This window comes from Odontesthes bonariensis, chromosome 10 (genome assembly GCF_027942865.1).
Source record: "Odontesthes bonariensis isolate fOdoBon6 chromosome 10, fOdoBon6.hap1, whole genome shotgun sequence".
NCBI lineage: Eukaryota > Metazoa > Chordata > Actinopteri > Atheriniformes > Atherinopsidae > Odontesthes > Odontesthes bonariensis.
This window is the reverse complement of record NC_134515.1, coordinates 10,398,173-10,417,752: the sequence shown is the minus strand read 5'-3', so window position 1 is coordinate 10,417,752 and position 19,580 is coordinate 10,398,173. Positions and strand designations below refer to the sequence as shown.

Genomic DNA, 19,580 nt, shown 5'->3' with positions numbered 1-19,580 from the left:
ATTAAAAACCATTGTGCCTGCATCTCGCGCTGGCTAAAGGAGCTAGCGTGCACTGCGGTCAAGTGTGACAGTTGTTTAAGCGGGCTGCGTTGCCAGGTTTAACAGAGCCCCCTTTAGGAAACACCATTAAGCCTGAATTAATACTTAATAAAAATACTTAATACTACAAAAACACAAACTTAATAAAAATACTTAATACTGTGCAGTATTCGCTTTGTGTTATTTGAAAAAATGTATTGTTACCATATTGTTATAAGCTACTATGCGAGTGCGAGCCACCAATTATAGCTTGAGGACCTGCATGTGACTCGCGAGCCGCGCAATGAGTATCTCTGATGTAGACATTACACTTCTGCCTGAAATGACCCAAACAATGTGAATCACCATGCAACTTTATGTTGTGGGGTTAATGTGAAAATTAGTTTTTCATTGCAGACCACACACACAAACACGCATGATTATTGATCAATATTCCTATTCTATGCTGTGCTTTGTTAACCCGTTGGACGCTGAAGTAAACTACAGGACTGCATGTATCTCTGTTCCTTCTGTTCCGACTGACACACAGTATAAACTCATTATTTATATGCAGTCCATCCCTTTATGGCCTAAGCAACACCCATTTAACATGTGTATTTAGCAAATTCTGTATTAGAGAACACCTGGATACCAACTTGTTCCTATAATTGTCAGGTGGGGTGTAGGCAGGACACGGATGCGGACTCCAGAGGTGAGAAGCAAACTGGGTTTATTATTCAAAAACAAGTTTAACAAAAGGCGCGGCTGAGCCGGATGACAAAAACTAAGCTGTGGGACGAAACATGAACGTGACAAAAACAAAACAAATGACTAGACATGGCATGAAAAACCACTTATCTTTGACGTGGCATGAGGGGTGAAAAACAGAGAGAGGATTTCACAAAATGAAAGGGGCAACCTGGAAACTAAATACTGAACTGGGAGTGATTGACAAATGAGTGCAGCTGGGGACAATGAATGCAGGTGACGTGAGTGAAGGTGGATGAGCAAACAGAAACTGTGGGAAAGACAATGGCCAAATTAAAACTAAACATGAACTCAAAAACCAAGACATTAACAACCTAAAACATGATAAAACATAAAACTAAAAACATGGGGAAAACCCCATGGACGTGACAATAATCATCCAGTATATGACAGTTACATGGCACCAATGTAATACATAAAACAGCCCAAAAGAAAGGAAGGGCAGGAGCTTCATTTATGGTTCACATAATCAGAACAAGGAAATTATGTTAACTCGGCCGGTGGCAAGATTTGTGTGGCTTTATAACTGGTGATTACCTGGATTTTCCTCACAGTATTATCCAGAGATTACAGAGTGAAAAAGGGAAAATGTTCCACTTTGGGTTCCACAACACTTCTTAACACTAAGAATGGACGTATGAGGCCGCAAGAAAACTAGAAAACTTTTAACACTATTAAAAAACGAATACTTGCTATGTGCGTCTTAGATGTTTGATGTTACTAAAACAGCTCTTTTTAAAAGCCTGCTGATGGTTTACAAATCCCAGAACGGTTTAGGCCCAGAATACACCTGTGATATGTTCAGAGAATATAAAGCCAGCAGAGCTCTTAGATCCAAGGACTCAGGTCAGCTGGTCCAGTCCAGAGTCCAGACTAAACATGGAGAAGCAGCATTTAGCTGTTATGCTGCAAACAAGTGGAACAAACTGCCAGTGGAGATTAAACTTTCACCAAATGGAGACATTTTTAAATCCAGGTTAAAAACATTTATTTTCTCATGTGTCTATGCATGAAATCTGCACGATATCTTTGAACTTATCTGGACTGTTGCTTGTTTTTAATGATTTCAATTATTTTATTTCTTTCTCTTTATGTTCTTTTTAGGGCTGGGCGAGTTAACTCGTTATTATCGCGTTAACTTGTTAATTATTTAACGCCGATAAATATTTTATCGCGCATTAACGCAGGTTTTATTATTGTAAAAGTCTGTTGAATGCATCCACACAGTTACAGCAAACACCACGAAGCATGGAGTATTAAATAAAAATAAACTAGCAGGTAACATCACCGTTACAGGTGCTCCTCGGTCTCTGTGTGAAGCTCACGAAGCTAACCGGCGCTACTTCCTGTTTTACTAGCAAGTCATTCAAGGAAACAGACAGTGGAGCGAGGCTTCTACATAAAAACTACAGAAAGATGCTGATGTTAAAAGTGTGTTTGCACAACAAATGTTATGGCACTTTCATTAATATGGCAGCACATTTAAAATAAAACTAAATGCTAAAAGCTATACACTACTTTTGAATTCATTTTTGGATTTTGCGTACAAATGTGATTAATCGTGATTAATTAGACAAAAAATTTTAATCGTTGCCCAGCCATAGTTCTTTTACATATTTTTAATGGTTCTTCCACTCCCTGCTGCAATGCTTTTATTTTATGTAAAGCACTTTGAATTGTTTTGTACATGAAATGTGCTATACAAATAAACCTGACTTGACTTGACTTTTTACACATAAATCAATGTCACATACAGGGTTGGGGAGTAACGGATTACATGTAACGGCGTTACGGTAAAAGGATACAAAATAAAAGTAACTGTAATCCGTTACAGTACAAGCAAAAACGATGTACTCAGATTACAGTTACATTCAGTGAGAATGGGGGTTACTTAACAGGATTACAATTTGTGCGAGGTTGCGTCTTTGGCCCCTTTTAGCACTTCATTGTCATTGCACATGTATTAATGAAATGCAGTTTGGCATCTTATCAAGTGTAACGCGTGCAGATTGTACAGCATGCAGTATTTAGAGATAAAATGCAGTTATTTACAGCTAGTGTAAGGAAAGATGGTTAATAGATACAGTATGTGCAGAATAGATAGATGGAATCATACAGATAATATACAGATTATCCTATACCATAAATAGGTAAAAGTAATCCAAAAGTAATCCAAAATTAATTAGTTACATTACTTTTTTTTAAAGTAATCCAAAAAGTTACACTACAATTACATTTTAAACAAGGTAACTTGTAACTGTAACGGATTACATTTTTAAAGTAACTTACCCAATACTGGTCACATATATAACCATATCTGAGAAAAAGTCGGGATGGTATGAAAAATGCAGAGTATTTGAGAAGTAAAGACTGGCAGAAGATCTCCAGTTTGTCTATGAATATGTGTGAAAATCACTGAAATGTTTGAGAATGTTCCACAAAGAAAGGCTGGAAGGAAATTACATATCCCTCAAATTGCACTGCATCAAGAACCACCGTTACTCAATAGCTGACATAACCACATGGACAAGGGATTACTGTGAGAAACCTGTGTCAAGTACTACAATACAGAGTTAATTTCACCAGTGGCACTTAAAACTTTTTTATGCAAATTGTCAAGAGGCAGCGTGACTTCCCTGGGCTCAGAGACATCTGGGATGAACTTCAGCTGTTGTAACTGTCTGTGAGACAGATTTCATTGTTTAGATTCATATTTCATGTGTTATAAAAAAACAAAATAGATGCAAGTTCATGAAATGTTTGAAAAGGGTTTATAAATAAGACGCTAAAATGATTTAAGTTGTGATATTTTAAAATCTTCACGTGAGGACATTTTATTTTAAAAGTGTGTGGTTACATGACCCCTGGTTTGTTGTGAGGGTGAACTGTGGGATTGTGGGTCAGAAGTAAAAAAGCGGGACCACAGACAATGGAGGCAGGAATTCATGACACTGGACAGAGATAAATACACTGCGTTCAAGAGGCGCAAACGGTAATCGTGGTTTTGTTTTATATGTATTTCATTTTGTGGTTGTGTACAAAGTGCTTTGAGCATACAGTGGACACTTTGTGTGTTTATTTGTTTACATTTAGCTACAATGGACCCATATGGACTCTCTGCTTCTATTTGTAGTTTTCACGGTGTTCTATGATTTTACTAAAAGTCCGAGGAGAAGGAGAATAAAAGTGGAAATCAAGACATCAGTATGAATCGTGGCCTTTTGTTGAACCGGTGTAGCTACAGATGTAATGTAGACAGACCAATCAGTATTCAAGGAGACCAAATGGAAAAGGATCAACTGAACTGTTGTCACCAACAAGTCCCAAAGGCAAGCGCTATGATGGCATTGTGCAGGATCAGTGCTGTTGGTAAAGCCCTTTCATTCTTCTGTGGGGACAGCTTTAATGTCGAAAAATGCATTTTGGATTTTATAGTGGGGCTGGACAACGATTAAAACTTTTAATCTAATTAATCACATGATTTCCCTGATGAATCACAATTAATCGCATTTGTACGCAAAATTAAAAAATGAATTCAAAAGTAGTGTATAGCTTTTAGCATTTAGTTTTATTTTAAATTTACTGCCATATAAATGAAAGTGCCATAACATTTGTTGTGCAAACACACTTTTAACATCAGCATCTTTCTGTAGTTTTTATGTAGAAGCCTCGCTCCACTGTCTGTTTCCTTGAATGACTTGCTGCTATCAGTTGTGTGTTTTGCCTTTAAGTGATATTTTAGACTGGAACTACTACGGTGAGAAGACAATTCAACTTGGCAGTGTTTACAGATGACTTTGGTTCTGTCGACTCCGCTGTCTGGAAGAACTTTAAAATGAAAATGGCAGAGGAAAAGTTCCGTACCCTTCTCCATGTTTGGTGGATCCGCCGATTACTTTCTTTTCCGGTTCCGCAGCAGACAGCAGCAGACTTTTACAAAATAAAAGCCTGTGAGCAACAGACTTTTACAATAATAAAATAAATATAAAACAGGGGTGCTGCCAGTTGTTCCCCCTCTCTCTGGCCCCTGCTTCCTGTCTCTCTAAACTTTCCTATCCATTAAAGGCACAAAAGCCCCCCCAAATATTTTAAAGGAAAAAAAAAAAAAAAAAAAAAAAAAAAAAACTGCGTTAATAAAATATTTATCTGCGTTAAATAATTAACGAGTTAACTCGCCCAGCCCTATTTTATAGCAACAAAAGCTGCTTTCAAGACTACATTTTGTCCAGGAAAATCCATGGATTTTTTTCAACAAGACTTTCTAAAGCCACATTCAGTACACTGTACAAATCATGGCTGAGAAAAACAGGGGGAACAGGTATCGGACTGACCCGACTCCAGTCCTGACCTGTCCCCAGTGGAATATATGTGGAGAACGACGACCCCATACAGCTAGACACCTTAATACACTTTGGGGAAGAATGGGACAAACGACAAGCAAAACTCTTCACCACTTGGAATCCTCAATGACAGGATGCCTAAAGTGTGTAAGAAGGAATGGCAACAATACAAAGTGATAAAATACTGTTCACATGGATGCGTGATTTGGAGGTGTCCAAAGGTCTAAGTGTTGCAGCATGCACGGATCTTTGTTTTCGACAACTGAGGAATTATGTTCCTAAAATAGCCGGTTTCTACTCGAGGAGGAAATTAGCCAACCAGTCCCAGTTTTTTTTATCCGTGAGGGATAAGATTACGCAATAGCTGGGATCACAAGTGAAAAATAGAACTGAACCCTGCTGAAGCTCAAAGTCCAAGGTACAAAACAGAGCTGGGGTAAACAGAAGTATATTGTATGAAAGTCCAGAGTCGGGCAGAGTGACGAGACTAAAGGGAGCCAGAGCACCTTCTTCTTCTTTCTCAGAGGGTCTGACTCGTCCCATTTTCAGTGATCCTGTAACCCTCCTCTGTGTCCACAATGCACAACTGTTCCAAAAGTTTATTTTACTTTTATTCTAAATTGTCACAAAGCAAAGGTCCTATCTGAATCCAGTACTAACATTGTTGTTGATGTTGACACTGAAGTTGACTGACAGCTTGAATGTGCAGCTGACAAATCTACAGCATAGGGAACATCATCTATCAAATGTTGCCAACATCTTGTAGGATCTATAAAGCTAAAATTTGAGACTCTTTATATGAAAAGAGAGGCCTTTTACCAATATTTGTGAAATAAAGGTCTCAGTTAGTTTAAATACTATAAGACTTCATTGTTTAGCTCATAGCTGTTGCTGTAACTATGCACAGATTCACAGGGTTGTTAGCATGTTTGTGGACTCCCACTCTTGATCTAATCTGTCATTCACATTCTGTGATGCTGTTCATGTTCTTTGTTTCTTTCTTTGAATCTGGACTTTCTATTCCAATTTTTTTGAGTGCCTAATTCATTAGACAAATATAAGCCTCTCGCTTACTATTGCACTGTTAGCACAGAGCTGCCGTGTTGTTGTTATCGGCGGCTATCGGAAGCTTTCTGCACACACGTCTACTGGGAAGACGTCATCAATGCGCGCCGCGCAGCACAGCTCATTCACTCTGTGCTCTGTGACAGTCGATTGACTTCAGATGGAGTTTGTTGCTGCTAGTTTTTTTGCAACATAGCAGGATATTTATCAGATTTTGGTGACGTGGACGACAACTTTGAGTATGATGGACATCCTTACCGGAGTAAATGAGCTGTGCTGCAGCCGCGTGTGTAAAAAGTTCCAATAAGCCCCCCGATAGCCCCCAATAACAACAACACGGCAGCTCTTAGCTAACAGTGCAATAGTACGCGTTCATTCATTCATTGGTCTTAAAGCGATACTCCGGAGTAGATTCACCCTGGGGTCATTTGAACCGTGATATCCAGCCAAGTAGCCCACCCGCAGTTTTTTCGATATTGGCTGAACATCAGCTGAGTTACTGAGTTATCCCGAATAGCTTCGTACAAGGGTTAATGGGCCCTGGCAGTATCTCCAAAATTACCACACTAAAATCACATGCCATGACACCAAACTTCTACAGTAGTACAAATATGGTCTGTACTCACAAAACGATGCATTTGGAAGTTTGAAAATAGTCCAGGAGTTTATTATTCTCAACACAAGCCTGACGTCACTTCTGGGAGCTTCAAAGTAAGATGAGGGTTGATCTACTACTGTAGACAACAAAGTATATGCTATATTCTACATTTTTTTTAATGAATTTTTATGTTGTAGAGTTGTGAAATTATTTTATCAATGGAGAAATTGAGCAGCCTTGCTTTGTTGTATTGTGGATACTTTAAAGTATTGGTGAAATAAAGACAGATAATGCCTTATTTAGAGGCTGTATTGTCTCTGCCCTGTTCTCTCCTGTTATATGGATATACGCCGATCTCCAGTGATCTAAATAGCATCCGTAGGACGCCGACTTTCAACAAACTGTTATCAGTGAGTTGATGAACGTATTTTATGCCAGAAATAAGGTCCAGGTTTAATAAAAAAAAAACGAACGTCCCCTTTAAGTGCATTTGAATTTTAGGTGGTCAAATCTAACCCGGGTTTGAATGTTACAGCATGTATGCAGCCTTGTTACTTTACAACAAAAGAATTCTTGGTCTCTAAAATAGACCATCATTCTGCACAAGAGGAAAATCAGCCATCAAGTTCTAATCTGTCACCACAAGGGGGTGACAATACACACCATTTAGGATAAATAAGGTTTCAATGGGGTGTGGTTTTCCAGGAAACAGAAAGTTATTATTTGAAACTGCAGATTATCTAACAGAGTGAATCCAGTCGACCAAAGGGAGCCATGGCGTCTTCTTCTACTCCTTACTCAGAGGAACTGACTTGTCCGATCTGTCTGGCTATCTTCAGTGATCCTGTGATCCTCTTTTGTGGACACTCTTTCTGCAGGGAATGCATCACACTTTCTTTGAGCTCACAGCAACAGTGTCCACAATGCCGGACACCTGTCCCTACACAGATGGGACATTTCCATCTGACAACCAATCACATCCTGAAAAGTCTTGCTGAAAAAGCAAAAGAAACAGAGAGGCTAAAGAGAGAATCTGGAAAAGACGAGGTAAGTTTTCCTTATCTTTTCAATCCCTTTTTCCACACATTCATATGCAGGAATGTTGTTATTTGAGAGTTTATTGCTCTTGTAACATATTTTTTATTAACTGATTTCAAAGGTATCTGGGTGGTTTTGCCCTGAACATGAAGAAAAGCTGAAACTATTCTGCATCACAGATCAGCAGTTGGTTTGCATCATATGCAGAGATGGGGCGAAGCACGAAGGACACAAGTTTAAACCTGTCAAAGAAGCTGCCGTGTCACTGAAGGCAGAGTTGGAGGCGTTTGTGCAACAAGTTTCTTGTGATAATGTTTCTATAGAAAAAATAGCCACCACACAGAATGAAGAAATAACAAAATCCAAAGAAAAGTTTCAGCAGCTGATGACACAAATTAGCAGCCAATTTAAGGAGATGCACCAGTTCCTGAAAAAGAGGGAAGATGAGATAAAGGAGGAGCTGAAACTCAAAATGAAAGACGAGGCCAAGAAAATGAGTGAGAACTTAGAAACTATTGAAACAACTTTGTCTGGGGGTACAGAGTTGGATAAAAAGGTGAAATTGGTTCTGGAAATGACTGATTCTGAGAAGTTCTTAAAGAGCTGGGCTGAGGAAAACAGTGCGAAGACTGCAAGAAGGGCATTTAGGCCCAGGGGAACAAGTTTCAAGGTGGTGAACTCCTCTCTCTCTTTGATGCCTTATGAAAGTCACCTGCAGTTCTTTGTGTGGAAGGAGATGCTTCAGGTGATCCAGCCCCGAGCAGAACAGCTCAAATTCACGACCAAAGGTCCAGCAGCAGTTTCAGTGGATGGGCGAAGTCTGCTTTCTGCTTGCGAGCAATGCCAGCAATACCAGTATGTTCAACAACCAACATCACACTCCTACAACTCTTACAACTATGATCAAAGACAGACATATTCCGATAACAACTATTATCGAACTCCGAGAAAATACGATAAACATTCTTCTGCATTCAGTTCAAATAAGTTCACCTCAGGGCAGCATTACTGGGAGATAGATGTTGGACAAAAGACTTACTGGGAAATAGGGATAGAAAAACATTTCTTGAAATATGATGGCAGCACATACACAGTCTTTGATGGTAATGGATCTAAAGGACTGTTCCATGGCAGTCCTAAAAAAATTGGGAAGATTGGGATATATCTGAACTGTTCTTCTCAAGAACTCTCCTTCTATGATGCAGACACCATGACACACATTCACACTGTGACACAGCGTTATGCATCTCAGACACTGTCTGCATATTTGAAAATTGGTAATTATAAAGACAATTACCCCGTGATGGCATGCTGGTACTGAACAGCCTTATCAAACAATAATGATACAAAAAAGCATGACCATTAAATGGAGGATTGTTTAAGAATGGAACTTTGTTATTGCATTGGCTCAGTTTCTGGCATGTTTTCAATTGGGTCACATGTTCCACACCAAACCATTTAAACAATAACTTTTGGAGACTAATTTCACTTCTTAAGCCCTATTCGGACGGGACTAGTTCAAAGGGGGGACGTATGGTAATGTTGGTTAACCAGACGACGCCAGGGAGAAGAAATGACCAATTCGGACGGGACAAGAAATCCCTGTAATATTCATCTAACATGGGAGGAGTTTTCTTGAATATAAAGCATTCTGCTCCAAAATTATTGTATACAAACGCAGAAGACTTTTTTGTTTGTTTACCTGAATGATAAATATTACTAAAACGTATTGTACAGTATAACAGAACAGAAGATTTATTCATTTTTGACCTTAATGTAAAGTACTGTTCACCAAAGGTTTTGCTCAGGATACTTATTTTACCTGAATGTAAAGTATAGTTTAAAAAAAGGATTGCACAATGAAACTTAAGTGTCATTTTCTATTTTACACCTAATTGTTTCTCTCTTTATGGATCGCAAAATATAAAGTAAACATGCAAATGAAGGTTTAGATCAGTGAATCCATTTGTATAGTATACGGTTTATTTCTGAGAAATTAACTCAAAACAATGTTGATCTACGAAAATTATATTGTGATCCTCATCATAAGATTTCTTCTGTGATTTTATTTTTGTTCTTTTTGGTGTACCCATCAACTCATATCTGCTTTTTTTTGTGATTGTATTCGTCAGCCTTTCAATAGTTTTCTGATTGTCCAACATTAACTTAAATCTAATAAAACGCAATCACCATTTCTATGCATCCCGAGTCTTTATTCTTTGGTTTTATCCGGAGATAATGAGAAGAAATATTCCCTGAACTGACAATGAAATCTATCTTCTTATAGATATTTATTTCTAGAAGGACCACCGGGACAGTCATCAGAAGGACTGAATCCAACACATGACACCTTAATGGCATTTGTGGATCATTTATTGTCAGAACATTAAGAAAAAGTCACTTTTTGAATGGCGGAGCCAACAGCAACACTGAAAAAAGTGACTTTTTGGTGAAGTAATCTCTATTAGAGTAACTGTCATCATTTCTACCTTGTATTTTTAAGATTCAGTAAGAACTAGAGGTTCTTAAATAAAATTAAACATTTTATTAACGTAATACATGAATTATGGGGAAGAGTAAGTTTTACTTAGGTTTCCTCATACAATTTAAATGTTTAATAGTTGTATGTACATAAACCTAGAAGTACTACATAAACTTTACTCTGAAAGTGTATCGTTAAAATCTACTAAGTTACTTCATAACAGCAAATTGTCAGGGAGTGGTGTGGGCAAGGACACGGATGCGGACTTTTCAAAAGAAAACTGGATTTATTATGCAAAAACAAAGTATCAACAGAAAGTGCAGCTGAGCCGGGATCAAAAACGTAGCTGAAACTAACAAAAAGGACATGGGATGGAATAAATAAATAAATACTTAACTTTGGCAAACGAGGACCATGGAATAAACCGGTATCATGGCATGGAGGGCAGGTAAGAGGGTAACAAGGCAAAGATCCGGCAAACTGAGAGGGGAGACTGGAAACTAAATAGGGACAGTGATTAGTGACTGGGTGCAGCTGGAGGGGGTGGAGTGAATGAACTAATGAACAGAGTGCAGGGAAACTAAGACATGACAAAACTAAAAACTAAACATGGACTGTAAAACTAAGACATGATCTAATGAACCAAAACATAACCTAAAACATTATTAAGCATTAAATATTACTTAAATCTGAGTGCAAATACTTACAAAGGGTTTTTTAATTAAATCCTATGTTTTTTTCAGTGAACCAAGTGGAACTGGATTTTCGGGCATTTCCTTGTTGTCTTCACCTCTGATGCTTTATGGTGTAATCTGTCCTTTTTATGCAGTATCTGTGTCCAACAATGTGTGACTAAGATTAAGTGACCTGGCTGTAGAGGGTAATTACGTTACTTTTTTTTTTTATCATTATCTGGAAATGGAAACTTGGCATGACTCCTCCAGTAGGCATAAAACTGGGTGTGGCATTTCGAGGAAACAGAAAGTCAACGAACAAAATAATTCAACGTCACGCGAGAGGAAGGCAGAAGCCATGGCGTCTCTTTCATACTCAGAAGATCTGACTTGTTCTGTTTGTTTGGCTATCTTCACCGATCCAGTGAATCTCCCCTGCGGACACTCTTTCTGCAGAAAGTGTATCGCAGCTGTGCTGAACACACAGCAGCAGTGTCCGCAGTGTCGGACAGATGTAGCGACCGAAGCAAAGTGTCTCCCGACCAGCCTCATTCTGAAAAGTCTCGCTGAAAAGGCCAAAGAATCCGAGAGGACAAAGAAAGAGCGTGGGGACGAGAGCGCGCAGGTATGCAAATGTTATGAACTATATCCTGTAGGTTCTGCTTGGTTTTAAAATGTAAACATGTCGACCTATCCCTGTTGTGAGTTGGCTCTAATGCGTCACAGTCTGAGCGCACATGGATGACGAGCAGAATGCAACCAAAGCGATTCAACATCAGAAGGGATAGTTCATTTCGCCTGTACTCTGCATTTCCCCATTTGTAAGCACTCAACTCCTCTCCCCACATCTTAGTCATCCCTCCAGATATGTGAGCAGAGGAAGAAGGCAAAGAGACGGGAAATTAACAAAATAAGACACCAGCTGCGTAAAAAACGTTTTTCTTGCGTTCAGTTATTTCTGTCAGATGAGCATTAAATTAGTTTCTGACTACATTTATTTATGCTTTCAATTGAGTTTACATTATGGGATTAACTACTTGTAAACTGACTTCTGCTAACACTAATATATCCTCACCTATAATTGATGAGTTACTGGACAACATGGGGTTGGCTCTCGTGTGACAGTCTGTCGTTAAAGGCCACTGTCCGCTCTTTTGTACCTTGTTTTAAGTTTTGCATAACAGATTATAATTTGCAGAGGTGTGCTTCTATCAGAGGGAAGCTTGCTAAACTTTTTAGATTCTGTTTGTAGATGAGGGAGTGGCTTTGAGGTTTGCTTTTATTGTTGGTGTGGGGAAGAGCCTGAAAGCCAACGGGCTGTGTGGGACTTTTAACAGGAAGCTACTGTTGAAAACAGCAAAACCACAGACCGACAGATGTTCTTCAACAGTGTCAACATTTACAGTTACAACCCAGCGGTACAAGAGGAAATTACAGTATTTCTCTTGGAAATGATAAAGTCAGTTGGATGCTGTGAATTATGGTGGATGACAGACATTAAAGTCCGGTTGATTATCAGACAGACAATAGAAAGTTGATCACATTTCATTCATTTATATTTGTATTCATCCTTTTGAGTCTTTTGTCTCTTTTTTTTGTTGCTAATTCCTGAAATGGTCAGTTTTGTGATGAATTCATCTTCAGCTTTTAAACAGTCAAATGACTTGAAGATCCATCTCTCTTTTTTTTGGTCATGTGACTGCTGATGATGTTAAATCGTTCTCGTGGTGTTTTTTTTCAGATTCTCAAAAGCTGTGAACATGCTGGTGTGTCACCATGTGTCAGCTGCTGGTGTTTTCTAACAGATAAACATGTTTTACAGATAACCGAACTGTGCCCTGAGCATGAAGAAAAGCTGAAGCTGTTCTGCGTCACAGATCAGCAGCTGGCCTGCATCATCTGCAGAGACGGAGTCCGACACGAAGGACACAAGTTTAAACCAGTCGGGGAAGCAGCTGCATCAGTGAGGAAGGAGTTAGAGATGTTTCTGCAACAAGCTGCTGGTGACATCAGTGCTACTGAAAGTCTAGCCAACACACAGAAGGACGAAATAACAAAAACCAAAGAGAAGTCCCAGCAGCTGATGACCCAAATCAGCAGTCAGTTTGAGGAGATGTACCGCTTTCTCAAAAAGAGAGAAGATGAGATAAAGAATGAGCTGAAGTGCAAAGAGAAAGAGGGTGTTGGTAAAATGGCTGAGGCCTTAAACGCCATTGAAGCAGCTCTGTCTGAGAGCAGAGAGCTGGAGGCCAAAGCTAGCTCTGTTCTGAAAATCACAGACTCAGAGAGGTTCTTAAAGAGCTGGACCGACAGCAGCAGCATGACGACCCCAGAGCAGTTACTCAGGCCAAGAGCTAACCAGCTCCAGGTGGTGAACTCCTCTCTCTCACTGGAGCCTTATGAAAGCCACCTGCAGTTCTTTGTGTGGAAGGAGATGCTTCAGGTGATCCAGCCCCGGGCAGAACGGCTCACTATCAAAAGCCACAGTCCGGATGTGGTTGTGTCTGATGATGGGCGGAGTTTGTATTGTAAACCCAAAACTAACCAAGCACATTCAATGGCATTTGGTTCAGTAGCCTCGTCACAAGCCAGTCCATTTGGATTTGGTTCCAACCAGAGAAGTGGTTTTGGTGAGGAAGTAAGAAGTCCTTTTGGTGGAGGAGCCAGAACAAGTCTTTTTGGTACGCCACAGAATGATAGAATGTATTCAGGATTTGGAAGCCCGTACACAGCTCCAACTTCTTTTGTTCCCACTATAAACAGTAGTGCGGCCTCAGTTAGATATCATGCATCGGGTGTCAGTGCGTTCACTTCAGCGCAGCATTACTGGGAAATAGAAGTTGGAAACAGAGAGTATTGGGCACTTGGGATAAAAGATCATTTCCTTGAATATGGAGATCAAAAATATGTCACCTACGTTCACAATACAACCACAGAGCTAACATTTGAAAACAAACCTGGAAAGATTGGAATTTACCTGAGCCGCTCTTCCAACACGCTCTCCTTCTATGATGCAGACAACATGACGCATATTCACACCATGAGTGTTACTGTGTCCATGCCAGTTTCTGTATATATTAAGATAAGTCACAAGGCACCAGATTACAGCCCTGTCACAGTGCTCTGGTACTGAACAGTGGCACAAAGCAACAGAAACCCTTGGCAGTACTTTTGAAAAAAGAGTGAAATTAAAACAAAAACAGTGTAAATGAATGATACACAGCGCGAACGGGGTACTCGAAATAAACAGTTGAACGTATACTACATTTAGATTTAACTTCAGATTTCCAATCTAATTTTTTTTTTTTTTTTTTTTGCCGAAATGTGTGTGAGGTGCATTTTCTTCCATGACTGTAAATCTCATTTTTGTAAAGGACCTGCAAGTTGTGAGTAGGATGGCAGTCTGGTGAGGAAGGTTCCATCCAGGTGGTCAGATACTTGGATGCATTTTATAAAGCATTATCCTGTATAAATATCATGAGCTTAAATACTGCAGACTTCATTTTACCACAGCTGGAATAAAATAATCCTCTGCAAGATGCCAATTTTCTAACTGAAAAGGTCCAACGAGCTCATTTCTGAAGACAGAAACCCAACAACAACTAAAGTGGATTCTCTTTTTCCATCTGTGATCCATCAATCCATCCATTAAGGTAAAAAAAACTATTGTCTGGAGTTGTCATTGAAATTAGTATTTCCCACATCAGAAATTAGGTGGAGAACTGTGCAAAAAACTGTCATTTAGAAATTATCCTTATTTTTTTGTTTCTACCCACATAGCAGACCGGTCTGGGCCAGATCTGGCAAACCGGATCTGGGCCAGTAAAGGGCCGTCATTCTTTGCGGTATGTGGGCCAGAACTGGGCCAGACCAATTTTGCTATGTGGGTAATCATTCATTGCAACATTTAGCCAGTGAGCATTTGCACTTTTTGTCATGTGATCAGTTTTACAAAATAATTTCCCCCATGCTCCTGCCATGGTGAAATAGCTTAATAATGCATAAACACAAGGCAGACCTTGAAAACATACAGTGAAAGATATCAGTCTATCTACTGTTACAAAAGGGTTTAAAATCAAATTAACCCAAGAAAAAAAAAGACAATTTACTCAAATATGTTCAGTTACAGTTCTTTGAGTTCAGAAAACAGAAGAGGCAGAGTTTAGTGATCCAATCACGAGTCATTTCTCCTGTGATGTTGTGACATATTATTACGTGCTCATCAAGTCTGTGTGCATAAAGTATTGTTTTAACTGTATTTCCCATTTGTTTTCAGTCCTTGTCTCTTAAAAATGCGGCTTCTTCTTTGTATAATGAGAAGAAATATGTATCGCACATTTTAAGAGCTTCTCTAATGGAATAAATCAGTCTGACCTGAGTTTTTTATTGTGTGAAGTACTCTGAAAATAAAGGCAGTTAAATTAAAAAACGAGCTGAAACAGTTCAGGTGTTGGACGAAAAAAATGTGACAGTTCTCAACAAATCTCATCAATTTTTTCTTTTTTGTGAACAATCAAATTAATAAATTTAAAGGGAAAGACTGCGGCTCTGAGGCCCCTGAGCAGTTTGGAAAGAGAAATTAAGAGACATTTTATCCTAACAGCATGTTCAGCGTCTGACCACTTGAGTGTACTGTTACACTAAAATAAAGTCTTGACTAAATGATCCCACACTGAAAAAAATAACTCATAAGATTTACTTAAAAAACCCTTTGTAAGTATTTGCACTCAAATGATTTAAATAAAATGTAATGCTGCAATATCAAGTAACACTCACTTGCCAGTATCGAGTAAATTTTACTTACCATAAAACATAACAGTTTTGAAGATATTAAGTAACATTTACTTAATTACATCTAAGTTTTAAGTTATATTTAATTAAACAAATTAAGTAAAGTCTAATTGTTTTTCATTTTACTCAAAATTTTAAGTAAATTTGAAATATCTGTAGTATTTGATGTTATGAAGTAACTTAGTAGATTTTAACGACACTGTAAGAAAGACTCTGACATTGACGTCTAGCCCCGCCCCCTTCACGTGCAGTTTCAGTTTAGTTTTACACGGAGCATGGAGCACATAAGCCCCTTTCACACTGCCGAATAACCCGCGTTTAATTCGCGAATTTAGCGTGTCCGCGGTTGTGTTCACACTGCCGGGCTGCCGCGTCAACTCGACTCGCCTTTCGACCCGCGTCGGACCCTAGTCTTTTTGCCGAGCCGAGTTTGGTGTGAACGCAATCGACGCGGGTCGGACGTGGGCGTGACGTGAGGAGTTTAAAAGACAGAATGGACAGCTGATTCAGAACAACAGCGACAGGTGAGGACAAGTTTTACTCTGTTTTAGCCTACATCAAGTTTGAGACATTTTTTAATATGGCCAACTGGGGAGACAAGGAGGTCCACGAGCTCCTCAGCCTCCGAGCAGAGGACGTTATTTACCGCCACATGTCGGGGACGGTGAAGGATGGACCTCTGCTGGAAGGGCTGGCGAGAAAGATGGGAGAGCGCGGTTTCCCACGCACCGTAAAGTAACATCTCCATGAACTGCATTGCAAAAACGAGTTCTCAAGGTGTCCCGCCATCGTTTGTTTGAAAAATTTGATGCAGACAGGTGTATTTAACCCTACCTCCGACGCATGGCTTGTGCCTACGTCATTGTACACGCCCAGCATTTTATGTGTTTCGTGTGACGCTCTGCCACTAGGCAACTCCCCCTGAACTCGGCTTCAGGCGACACGGGTCACCCTGACACGCCAAGCGTTCACATTGCTCGACGCGGGTCGAAGGTGCAATTTGGACCCGCTAAGGTAGCGGGTCGCAGTGTGAAAGGGGCTATAGTCAGCTCTGCTGCTTCAGTTAAGTTACCACTTCAGGTTGGCTGGATCACAGCCTCAAGATAATAGCATGTGAGGAGTTGTGTGCGTGCATTCCAACCAAGTAAGTGTTAAGTGTCAAGATAGTTAGTTAGTAGGTAGTTTCAGAGTTTGTATGTCGTAGTGTTGATGTGCAACTATTGTTAGATTAGCATGCTAACCGCGATTAGCATGCTAAGCTGAGAATTAGCATTGTAGGTTTACTGTATAGGGAAACGGCAATGTCATGGTAATTCAGCTATGTTTAATTGAATGCTGGAAGATTTATTATTTCAGTCAGTATATTTTGTTAGTTTAACTCAGTGTGTTGATTAGCCTTATTCTGTGTTTACAGACCACACACACGGCCAACTGAGGCTCTTGCACATGTAATTGAAGTGTGAAGTTTAATAAAGGAACAAAAAGGAGACAACTGCTTCATGGTGTTCTGACCGACACCCCCCATACAACACAGATCCCATCATCAGAACCAGCACAAATACAGTCCTTTATGGTCCTCACCAACAGATACACTTTCAGAGTAAAGTTTATGTAGTACTTCAAGGTTTATGTACATACAACTATTAAACATTTAAATTGTAAGAGGAACCCTGAGTAAAACTTACTCTTCCCCCATAATTCACGTTAATAAAATGTTTAATTTTACTTAAGAAGCTCTAGTTCTTACTGAATCTTAAAAATACAAGGTAGAAATTATGACAGTTACTCTAATAAAGTTTACTTCACCAAAAAGTCACTTTTTTTAGTGTATGTTGCAGCAAACATGTCTGAACAGAAAAAGATTACAGTTTATATATGTAGCTGTTCGGCATATTGACCTCTAATCTTAATTGACTGTGGTGTTATTATTTTGGATAAACATGAAAACTTCGCATGACTCCTACAGTAGGCATAAAACTGGGTGTGGCATTTCCAAAAAAAACTGAAAGTCACCGATCAAAATAATTCAAAGTCACAGAATGAACAATCAAGGAAAAACACTATCAAATCATACTGAACGGACCGTTAACGATGATTGGATTCTGATGCCGTCTATCAAACTGCAATCTGCTCCTCCCTCCCCCTCCTTCCCCCTGTGCGCGTACCCTGCTCCGTGAATGAATTACGAGCCCAGAAGCTTGGCAGGAAGCTAAACTAGAGCCAGCTTGGCTAGCACCTAGCATTATTAAACGTATAGTTAGCATATACTAACTACGGCAACGATCGATGCTTGCTGTCAGAACAGCGCTCGTGCACCTTCGTGCTCGTGCGCGTTCATGTACTCTAGAGGCGTGCCTTCGGGGGGAAAGTGAAGAAAAGGGTTGGGACTTTTGACCTGTGTATTTTCAAAATGCAGCTTCGCTGGACTCAAAATCCAGGATCTCCTACCCTACCTTTAATGACGTATTACAATTCTTGAATCCGGTTTTTAGTCAATAACCATAGCGAACCTTTATTAATAAAGTTGTTTTTAAAAACCAAATTAATCAGAATCAGATCAGGACTAGGCAGTAAATTAATTTTTAAATCAATCGTATTTACTATTCAAGCCAAACGGTTCTTTTGTGTCCATAGAATAAATCCACTGTCTTTCCTTTTTTTTCCTGTCCTGATCCGACCAAGAGGAATTTGTATCCCCGAGATCTTTAAGTTTCGCCAGCCATGCTCAATAAAATGTTTAACTAAGAGGGTGTGAGTCTCTTTTTTATGTTTAATATTGTATTTATGTTTATTCATTCTAGTTGAAATTGAATTCTTAGTTTCACCAATGTATTGTATTCCATATTTATGACAGGTTATCATGTACACACAGTTTTTTGTATCCAAATTAAAAACTTGTGGAATTTTGAAAATGCTTTTCTTGGTTCCACTTTGTATGTATTCCAATTGAATAAAGTTTTCCGAAAATGTTTGCTTTTTCTTCTTTGGTTGTATGGATTGTAATCTCGCTTTTACCAAATAGTCTTATTTCTCCTATATGCCGAAATCACTTGATGATCCTTTAGTAACCCTTGATTTTCAATCATGTCAGTGAAATTATTTTAAATTTTTCTATTAAAGCTGCAGTCTGCAGGATTTGTTGTTGTCATACGTAAAGTTCTAATTTTTGGCATTTTAAGAGTTTACATGATCTATCAGAACGCTTGAAGTTGAAAACGGTGACCTCCGTAGTCGCAAAATGCAAGAAATGCTTATTTTTTAACCGAAAAATAAAAAGTTATTCAACTTCCTGTCCCGCCCCATCAAAACACATGAGAACTCGTGCACGTAGACGTGCACGCCAAATGCGCTTACACGACTCCTCATTCATCAACTCACCTGTCATTTGATGACAGGTGATTGGTTGCATGATTGGTTACCTTTTACCGGTCCGGTCTGCAATTTTGTAAACAAACCTGCTGGCTTTGGAGGGACCTAGCGGGACATATAGGGGACCTAGAGAACTCATTTTTTTTGTATTGGGGTATTTAATGTACTACTTTCAGAATCCCCGGACAGTTCCAGGCATTATGCTTGAAAAAGAGTTGCAGACTGCCGCTTTAAGTCTGGCCCCTGCAGGTGAAAAAATAATAATGAGAGGAATCAATTGTTTCTCCTCTTTTTGTTTAGGGTTTTCCAATAAAAATTGGTTTCGACATTGCCGAAGAAAAGATCGGGAATATCTTCTCTTTTACAACGCTGTAAAAAGAATTCCAACAGCTTCTTCAAAATCCTCTTTTTGGGTACAGATACGGTTGAATCTGTAC

The 19,580-nt window shown here is 39.2% G+C and overlaps 2 protein-coding genes across 2 annotated transcripts; both read left to right on the top strand.

The window, feature by feature from the left end:
• The first annotated feature begins 7,540 nt into the window (after window positions 1–7,540).
• On the top strand, window positions 7,541–10,021 carry LOC142390193 (zinc-binding protein A33-like). The gene is made up of 2 exons (XM_075475582.1): window positions 7,541–7,836; window positions 7,949–10,021. Exons 1-2 carry the CDS (start codon window positions 7,564–7,566, stop codon window positions 9,146–9,148), a joined length of 1,473 nt encoding a protein of 490 aa, XP_075331697.1. The 5' UTR covers window positions 7,541–7,563; the 3' UTR covers window positions 9,149–10,021.
• A 1,284-nt stretch (window positions 10,022–11,305) lies between these two features.
• Window positions 11,306–16,973, top strand: LOC142390624 (nuclear factor 7, ovary-like). The gene is made up of 2 exons (XM_075476207.1): window positions 11,306–11,608; window positions 12,806–16,973. The coding sequence occupies exons 1-2, from the start codon at window positions 11,342–11,344 to the stop codon at window positions 14,114–14,116; spliced, it is 1,578 nt and encodes a 525-aa protein (XP_075332322.1). The 5' UTR covers window positions 11,306–11,341; the 3' UTR covers window positions 14,117–16,973.
• Window positions 16,974–19,580: the final 2,607 nt, after the last annotated feature.

Excerpts from the sequence above, each read along its gene's own strand:
- LOC142390193 (XM_075475582.1), top strand. The coding sequence starts at position 7,564 with ATGGCGTCTTCTTCTACTCCTTACTCAGAGGAACTGACTTGTCCGATC. Across the intron at positions 7,837-7,948 it reads GAGAATCTGGAAAAGACGAG|GTATCTGGGTGGTTTTGCCC; the intron begins GTAAGTTTTCCT and ends CTGATTTCAAAG.
- LOC142390624 (XM_075476207.1), top strand. The coding sequence starts at position 11,342 with ATGGCGTCTCTTTCATACTCAGAAGATCTGACTTGTTCTGTTTGTTTG. Across the intron at positions 11,609-12,805 it reads GTGGGGACGAGAGCGCGCAG|ATAACCGAACTGTGCCCTGA; the intron begins GTATGCAAATGT and ends CATGTTTTACAG.